Source organism: Hyaena hyaena, unplaced genomic scaffold, assembly GCF_003009895.1.
Source record: "Hyaena hyaena isolate Hyena2069 unplaced genomic scaffold, ASM300989v1 scaffold_986, whole genome shotgun sequence".
Lineage (NCBI taxonomy): Eukaryota > Metazoa > Chordata > Mammalia > Carnivora > Hyaenidae > Hyaena > Hyaena hyaena.
Genome location: NW_024081620.1, coordinates 390,827 through 399,997, shown reverse-complemented (window position 1 = coordinate 399,997; position 9,171 = coordinate 390,827). Strand labels below are relative to the sequence as shown.

Genomic DNA, 9,171 nt, shown 5'->3' with positions numbered 1-9,171 from the left:
AAGGAACATTATACCGTGCAGATGTCGCACTAATAAAGGTGGATTTATCTTTAAGTTAATTTAAGTAATCTTTACACCCAACATGGGGCTCAAACTCACGACCCCAAGATCAAGAGTTACACATTCCTCTGACTGAGGCAGCCAGGTGCCCCAAAGGCGGATTTATCTTTTTTAAAAATTATGGTAATTTTAAAGTTGGTAAGCTTATGACTTAGGTTCAGGTTATGATCTCAGGATTCATGGGTTCTAGCCCCACATTGGCTCTACCTGGACAGTGTGGAGCCTGGAGCCTGCTTGGAATTCTCTTTCCTTCTCTCTTACTCCCCCCCACCCCCCTCAAAAAATGTAACATTATAGCAGGGGTGTCTAGATGGCTCAGTTGGTTAAGGGATCAACTTCAGTTCAGATCATGATCTCGCAGTTCATGAGATTGAGCCCCACTTTGGATCCTCTGTCCCCCTTTCTCTCTACCCCTCCACCTGACTCTCTTTCTTTCTCAAAAAAACCTCATTAAATATTAAAATTATGGTAGAAACTTCAGATTTATACCATCATTTCATACTTTCCAAACAAGTCATTTCCCCCATTATCCTTTAAATATTTTATCCTTCATGATATTAGAATTATTGAGTGATAATTTTTTTATTTTTTGAGATGGGGAGGGGCAGAGGGAGAGGGAGGGAATCTAAAGTGGGTTCCAGGCCCAGTGCAGAGCCCAGCTTGGAGCCCAACATAGGACTCAATCTCACAACCGTGAGATCATGACCTAAGTCAAAATCAAGAGTTGGACCCTTAACCTAGTGAATCACCCAGGTGCTCCTTGAATTTTTAATTTTTAATTTTAAAAATTTAATTTTTAATTTTTAATTAAGCTTTGAGGGACTCCTTTGTGGAGAGGTTGGCAAACATTTCTGAATTTCATTGTATGCCAAAAAAAAAAAAAAAAAGCTAAACTTAGAAACATAAAGCTCTTCATGAAACCACTCAGACCTGCATTGAATTCATCAATATAAGTCAGCCGGCACTAAAACGAACACAATATTCTTTTTTTTAATGTTTATTTTTGAGAGAGAAAGGGGGAGGGGCAGAGAGAGAGAGAAAGACAGAGAAAGACAGAGAGAGACAGAGAGAGAATCTGAAGCACGTTCCAGGCTCCGCAGTGTCAGCACAGAGCCCAACGCGGGGCTCGAACTCACAAACCATGAGATCATGACCTGAGCCTAAGTTGGAAACTTAACCAACTGGCCACCCAGGTGCCCCATCTTTTTTTTTTTTTTTTTTTAATGTTTATTTTTGAGAGAGAGAGAGACCACAAGCAGGGGAAGGGCAGACAGATGGGGCGGGTGGGGGGGGGGATGGAGGATCCAAAGTGGGCTCTGTGCCAACAGCGGCCAGCCCAATGTGGGGCTTGAACTCACAAACTGTGAGATCATGACCTGAGCCAAAGTCAGATGCACAACTGACTAAGCCACCCAGGTGCCCCAGAAACACAATATTCTTAACACGTGAAGGGGAAATTAGTGGTACATCATCACTAGACTCTGTGCTTTTGGTAACTTTCCTAATACAGGTGTGCCCTGTTTTAAGAAGGCCCAATTGGGGTGCCTGGGTGGCTCAGCTGGTTAAGCATCTAACTCTTGATTTCAGTTCAGGTCATAATCTCACGGTTTGTGGGATTGAGCCCTATGTCAGGCTCCATGCAGACAGCACCGAGTCTTCCTGGGATCCTCTCTACCTCCTCTCTCTCAAAATAAATAAATAAACGTCCCTCAAAATAAATAAACTTTTTAAAAAAAGCACAAAAGAGGGGTGCCTGGGTGGCTCAGTCGGTTAAGTGTCCAATTCTTGATTGCGGCTTGGGTCATGATTTTGAGCCCCATGTACTGACAGTGTAGAGCCTGCTTGGGGTTCTCTCTCCCCTCCTCTCACTGTCCCTCCCCTGCTCTCTGTCTCAAAATAAACAAAAATTTACTTATTTATTTATATGAGAATTAAAAAAATTTTTTTTTTCTTAATTTTTGAGAGAGAGAGAGAGCATGAGCAGGGGAGGGTCAGAGAGAGAGGGAGACGCAGAATCTGAAGCAGGCTCCAGGCTGTGAGCTGTCAGCACAGAGCCCGACGTGGGGCTCGAACCCACAAACTGTGAGATCATGACCTGAGCCAAAGTCGGACGCTTAGCCGACAGAGCCACCCAGGTGCCCCCATTTATTTATTAATGTTTTATTTTTTATTTATTTTTTTCAGAGAGAGAGACAGCGTGAGCAGGGGAGGGTCAGAGAGAGAGGGAGACAGAGAATCAGAAGCAGGCTCCAGGCTCTGAGCTGTCAGCACAGAGCCCGACGTGGGGCTAGAACCCACGAACAGTGAGGTCATGACCTGAGCTGAAGTCGGACGCTTAAGCGACTGAGCCACCCGGGCGCCCCAAGAAATAAACATTTAAAAAAAGCCCAAAAGTTGGGCTTAAATACATTACAGAAAAATCTGGGCATTATAAATCAGATTGGATACATAAGCAACCTTTTACCTACATGAAAAAAAAACAAAACAAGGGGTCTCATCTGTATTTTCCTCCAAACTGAATGTTTTCCTTTTGAGGAGGAAGATCTAGTGATTAAGTTCACATAAGGAGATGGCCTAGATGCTAAAAGTCAGGTTGCAGTTTCTACTACATTTAAGATACCCAGCAAGATAAATACAACTTTTAGAAGAAACTTCAAATTTTCTCTCATTCACATCTTACCCAGTGGGCCTCACTTTTGGAATTGGTGAGACCTGTGTTGTTCAATATGGTAACCACTAGCCACATGTAAAATATATTCAAAAGCATGATTAATTTCCATTAGACTTTCACTCTTCCCAATTCTTTCCCCAAGAACAGAGTGAAGATAGGGTTACAGTTTTTGCCTATTGGATGCACAGCGATCAAATCTGTAACCATGACCTCAGTAGATAAAATTCAGATTTTATCTACAAGACTGGGTACCAATAAATTCAAAGACACAGCATGTTATTTATTTTTCCTCTTTTTTTAAAAAAATGTTCATCTTTGAGAGAGAGTGAGAGAGAGGCAGAGAGAGATAGAGACACAGAATCCCAAGCAGGCTCCAGGCTCTGAGCTGTCAGCCCAGAGCCCGATGTGAGGCTTGAACCTACAAATCTTGAGATCATGACCTGATCCAAAGTCAGATGCTTAACTGACTGAGCCACCCAGGTGCCCTGAGGCAGCATATTATTTAAAACAAGTAATATTTTCTAAAGGAATACTTTTGTATGAAAATACAACCAAGAGCATCAATTTGATTTAAAAATTAAAATTCTTTTTAATGTTTATTTTTGAGAGAGAAGAGCTGGGGGAAGGCAGAGAGAGAGAGGGAGACACAGAATCTGAAGCAGGCCCCAGGCTCTGAGCCGTCAGCACAGAGCCCGATGTGGGGCTAAAACTCACAAACCATGAGATCATGACCTGAGCTGAAGTCCGACACTTAACCTACTGAGTCACGCAGGTGCCCCTAAAATTTTTTTTTAAAGTAATCTCAACATCCCAAGTGGGGCTCAAACAATCCCAAGATCAAGCTGGTATGCTGTACCAACTGAGCAAGCCAGGCACCCTTGCAGGGCATCAGTTTGGTTTAAAAATCAACTGTTACCTGAGTTGCCTGGGTGGCTCAGTTGGTTAAGAGTCTCACTTCAGCTCAGGTCATGATCTTGCAGTTTGTGAGTTCGAGTCCCATGTCAGGCTCTGTGCTGCCAGCTTGGAGCCTGGAGCCTGCTTCAGATTCTGTGTCTTCTCTCTCTGCCCCTCCCCTGCTTATGCTATCACTCTCAAAAAGAAAATGAACATTAGAAAAATTTTTAAAAAGGAATTATTACCTTAGCACCCACTAGGAAATCAAATAGGATGCATTCTCTATTTATTACAATTACACCTTGATATACTAATGTAATTTGAAGGTGATAAATGCATAATTAAAAAAAAATATGTTGTTGGGGAAGAGGACACTTCTAAATTGGGTGTCCCACTCAGGGTCATACTGTTTATCACTGTACTTACACCAAACATGACTTGATCTGTATAATTGCATCTGGGACCACATATTAGGGTGCTTGATAAAGAGATTGTATTATTTTTGAAAATTGATATATTTCATTTTAACCAAAAACCCCAATAAGGAAAATCAGGTAAGTTTTTAAAAAGTGTTTTACACACTACTCTGATGATCAGTAATCTGAAGCCCGGGGTCCTCTTGAGGAAATTCTTTCTGGTTTGCAAAAGCTGTGGGAGACCATTAACATCATGAGGCCAGTTATGGGAAATATTGATCTCTAAAATGTCAGGGTCTCACACCCTGTTGGTGGAGGGTGGGGGGGCTTATGGATGTGACTTAATATAGCAGGTGCAGGCCCGTTTATAGGACAAATCATTTCCAAGTACTCTGCACATTTATAAGCACAAGAGTTATTGTATTCAACAGTGGATAAAGCTTCTGTGTAGCCACTGAAATTAGGCAAATGGTATGGTAATCCAAGGTGACTGGTGAGGTTAAGGGCTTCAAACCCAAAACCATTGGATATGAACAGGTAAACAAAGCCCAGGGCAGACTCCACTGCCAGATTATCAAGAGATTCTTCAAAGGAGACTGCCACAGAACTCATCTGCCCAGCAGGAATCTCAACTAATTTCATCCAAACCACTGCTAAGAGCTTGATTAAGTGGGAAACCACATAGTTAAATGTTAAATGAAATTAGATTCTTCATAGTGACCACTCCGATTTCAGTATCTTCATAGAGAAGTAGGAGGGAGGGAGTTACAGGGAAATTGTGTATGCTGAGCAATGCCACTAAATTAGCTCCCAGGAAAATTACTAACCTTTATAGGGTAATTTTCACTTTTTCTCTCAGGGACAGAATTCAGTTTTCACTTTAACATTAGCTGGGAACATTTCCTTTGTGGCTTGGTTGTGTATTTTGAGAAAGCAATCCGTGGGCACTTGCAGAAGCTTAGAACATATATCAACATTACAAGTAATGGAAACACCTAGCTGAGAGTTTTATTCACAAATTTACAACTAGAGATTTCATTTGCGTATCTTAGAAAGCTAAAAAGACATGTTAAATGTTTTAACTGATCAGCGAAAGTATGTGCCAGATTCATAATTTAGGATTTATCATAGAAATACAGTATTTATAAATATATCTTTTATTTGCAAAATTATTCTTAAAACATTTCTTTCCAACATGTTTGAAATTTTCACATATGTTTTAAGGGGAAAAAACCACCCTATTTAAAATGTACCGCAACCTTGAACGTGCCATTAAACCAGTGTCACCAAACTAAAAAAAGGAAAAGAAACATACTGCTGTGCTGGGAAGGTAGTTGTTACTGCACATAGCGACAATACCTGTCCTATATGGTGACTGTGCACATGCTCTTCTTTCACTTCTCAGTCATTTTCAGAACCGTTTGGAGGTAAGAACACCAATGCATCGTTGAAATTATGCCCAAATGCCCTAAGACGGTATACCCCATACATCATCACATGCATCTGATTAGGAGTCAGTCCATTAAAAGTAACAGCCATATCTGAACAGCAGCCTTCTACCACCAGGTTGGGGTGATTAGTCATTGCCTCTTTAATAAAAAGCCCAACGGATTTGGTATTAAATACGTCTTTTCCTTCCGAATCTTCTGCATTTTCTGCAAACACTCCAGCATATTTCAGGCAGACTGCCAGCTGCTTATCTTCAGATAGCTTCCAAATCATCCCTCCCTGTTCAGGACACTTTTCAGGGATACTGAGAAGGCTGTTAAGTCTTTTCAAGGATTCTATACTTAAGACAATGCCTCCTTCCATGCTCACATATTCAAAGTCTCCAGATTTCATGGTGTGGCCTAGATAGAAAGGTTGTGATGGATCCTTTTTTAACAAAAAATACTTGAGGTTTTCAATAATAGCAAACGTAGAGGGGCGCGCAAGGAAGAACCAGTTGTATTGGTCCCTATAGTTATCAAAGGCATATTTGTAAGCTTTTCTCATCATCAACCACATGTCATCTGTTTCCAGGTTAATTGACTCAAACACTTTAACATTTTCAGAACTAAAGAATTCTGCTTTGTCACAGTGTTTGGTCCAAGTCTCCTTCACTGCAGCCCAAAGACTCACATCTTTGGGTTTTACAAGAACGATACAGTATACTCGAAAGCTCTTACTAAGCTCCATGCGTTCATTCTCTGAAATCTTTGAGATATCTTCTTTATTAGGAGCTTGTAGGTGATGATGCTCGTGGTGCATTCTGTTTCCATGGCCAATCCTAATGTGTCCTAGCATAGTGATCAAGGCACAGAAAATGCTTCCGAGCATCATGCCCTTCAAAAACGAACTGCTTTCAGAAAGCATTTTTCCTATAAAGAAGAAAAAAGATCCTTAGGATACTTAATAGAAAAGGATTAGTTGAGTGATTTGATTTGGTATGCCTTATATCCTTACAGTTTGCTCTTAACATTAAGAAAAAAGTTACCAAGTTTGAAATCAAGTTAGTTGCATAGAGTACCAAGGAGTCCAAGAATCGTTAGCTTCCAATGGTATCTGATCACTGTTCTGTATAAACTGGAACTTTGCAACAACACCTCTATGCACTAGAATTTTCTGGGAAGCCATTTTTGCACTTCATCTATGGGGATTTAATTAAATACTAAATCAAAGCATGAACTCTAAAAATTAATGTTACTGAGGTTGTCTGTCAGTCCATCATTCTCTTTAAAAGAATTTCACTTCACAAGCTTGCTTATATTATGTAACTACTTCTGTAGATATGAATGGACTTTATATCAAAACTTTAAATTGAACAGATAAAACCACCTATAGTTTGCAAATCACCAATGGCATCTGTGCTGGCATTTCTGTTTTTAACCTAGTGCTTTATTTAACTCATGGTTGCTCTCCTTAGGTGTTCTGAGTACATCTAAATCAAATTTCTTGAGATTGATATCATACAAGTTAATATTTACTCTTTTGCTCCTAAGACTAAATGGTTTCTGATACAGTAACCCAACTAACTGATGTAATAAAAGCCCATAATGAAAATAGTTAAATTATTTGGATGAGAACTAACTCAATATAGGCATATCTAGGTAACCAGTAAGCAACACCTTTATTTCTTACAGAGGCATTTTCTTATTCTTTGGGGAAGTAAAAAGAGAAAAGTCTACACTTTTATTTCAGTTAGAAATTAAAAAAAAAAGCCAACATTAAATACAACTATTGAGATTTCCCAATCTTCCATCTCAACAAGAAATGTTCTACTGAGCTACTTGGATTTTTCCCTTTGTCTCTTAAAGTTGGAAGAAGCCTTAGAAGCCACCTAATACCATTTCTCTCACTTTACAGAAAGGGAAAGAGAGGGTCCACAGAGGTTAAGTAACTGACCCAAAGTCACACAGTCAGTGGTAGAACTAAACTAGCAATCAGATCTCCTGATATCAGTGTAATGCTTTTCCTATTACAGAATAATGACCTGAACAGAGCCTCTATTCATACTATTGAAAATTTAATAGGTGGATAACCTTGTTTTCCTACAAATGAAAAAAAAATGTGGGATTTGTTAACCATAATTGCACCCACGGTCAGCATCCTGCTAAAAGGAAACCACCCCTATGGTTTTCTTCTAGAGGAAATGGACTTTGACTTCTACTGAAGGACAAGGTGTGGAACAGCTTGGCAGATATAATTCCTGGGTGGAAGAGGAAGGGTGAGCAAAGAGGCCGGGACAGTAGTCCTAGGTCACTCACAGAACTTGGTCAACAGGCAGGTCTATGAAGGAAGAGAACTGACAAAAATAACCTCTGCTTACTATCAGAATTCTCAGATGCACTCTAAGAGTAATTTACATAGGATTTTTGACACTTTATATTATACAATTTTCATGATTTCTAGCCAATATATGACAATCCACACGTACCTCTTAGTTTGATAATAGCATATCTACGTCGGAATTCTTCCTGATGGGGACACTACTCATGGGTCATTGGCATAAATTATTTTAAGGAGGTTTTTTCCCATCAGCGGAGGCCAAAACAATGTAACACTGAAGATATACATGATAGGATATTTGTTGCAGAGGAGAGGGAAACTTAAAATTGTACACAGGCACGAATGAGGCAGAACCCAGAGTGGTTTCTGAGATGGCATCTGAGAAGGTGAAGGTGGCTGGATGGAGTATGGCAAAGGGACAGGAAGGAACTAGAGAAAAACGAGAGGAAGGACGTGGTCGCTTTAAAACCCCACGGAGGCTCCAAGGCAGCGCCTCCAGTAAGGTGGTCCTCGGTCTCCCCGACTAACTACTGCACCCCCTGCACCTGCCCGGGGACCCGGCGTGGAGCATGGTGGGAGCGGGCCAGGGCCCAGGCCTTCCCACGGGAGAGGGGCAGGGCCGCCCAGCTCCGGGGTCCGCGCAGGGTGCGGGCCGACGCCCCAGCACTCACCCGCGTCTACAACGGCTCAGGGGCGGGAAAGCGCAGCCGCGCACGGCTTTCCTCCCACGTTCGCGCGCCACACGGTTATGCTCCTGGTCGGGCTGCTCTAGATGCAGGCGGTGTTCTCTCGCTGGTTGCGCTAAAGGTGGGGAGGGCCAGGAAGTGAACGCCGCGAGGGCGCGGGCAGCAGGGCGGGGCAAGCGAACCTACGGCCGGGCGGAGCCGCCGGCCCGTGCAGACGTCAGAAGAGGCGGCACGCACGCGGCTCTCCTTTAGTCCCCGCCTCCCGTTGAGTTCAGAGAAGCGCGTCTAGCTGGCGTGACCCGCACGCCTGCCTGTATCCAATGGGACGCCCCGGAGGCGTGCGTACGAGCCGCTGACACCTCCCACCTCTTCACCTTCGCGGCGTGGAAACCGCGAGAGTGAGGTAGAGCCTCGCTGCCTGCGGCGCTCGTGTCAGGGTTCTCGGTAGTTTCTCTAACGTGCGCCTGCACCGTCGCACCCTCACATCAACGGGAGGGTGCGCCAGCCAGTTTTCCTGGGCTGGGACCAAAGTGCAAGCCACTGAGATATCCCTCGAATTATGAGGGCAAGGATTTTCTCTGGTTGTTGGAATGGCATCTGAAGCCCCACTGACTGGAATCCAATCCTGTCTTCACCGCGTCCTTTGGTATGCTGAGAAAGTTACTTCACCTCGCTG

General features: G+C 42.6%; 1 protein-coding gene across 1 annotated transcript; it reads right to left on the bottom strand.

Moving 5' to 3' along the window:
- Positions 1 to 5,024: 5,024 nt before the first annotated feature.
- Positions 5,025 to 8,644, bottom strand: C1GALT1C1 (C1GALT1 specific chaperone 1). The gene is made up of 2 exons (XM_039221457.1): positions 8,481 to 8,644; positions 5,025 to 6,401 (listed from the first exon to the last, which is right to left on the bottom strand). The coding sequence occupies exon 2, from the start codon at positions 6,394 to 6,396 to the stop codon at positions 5,443 to 5,445; it is 954 nt and encodes a 317-aa protein (XP_039077388.1). The 5' UTR covers positions 6,397 to 6,401; positions 8,481 to 8,644; the 3' UTR covers positions 5,025 to 5,442.
- Positions 8,645 to 9,171: the final 527 nt, after the last annotated feature.

What these genes read in the sequence shown, in the direction of transcription:
- C1GALT1C1 (XM_039221457.1), bottom strand. Translation starts at nt 6,396, where the DNA reads ATGCTTTCTGAAAGCAGTTCGTTTTTGAAGGGCATGATGCTCGGAAGC.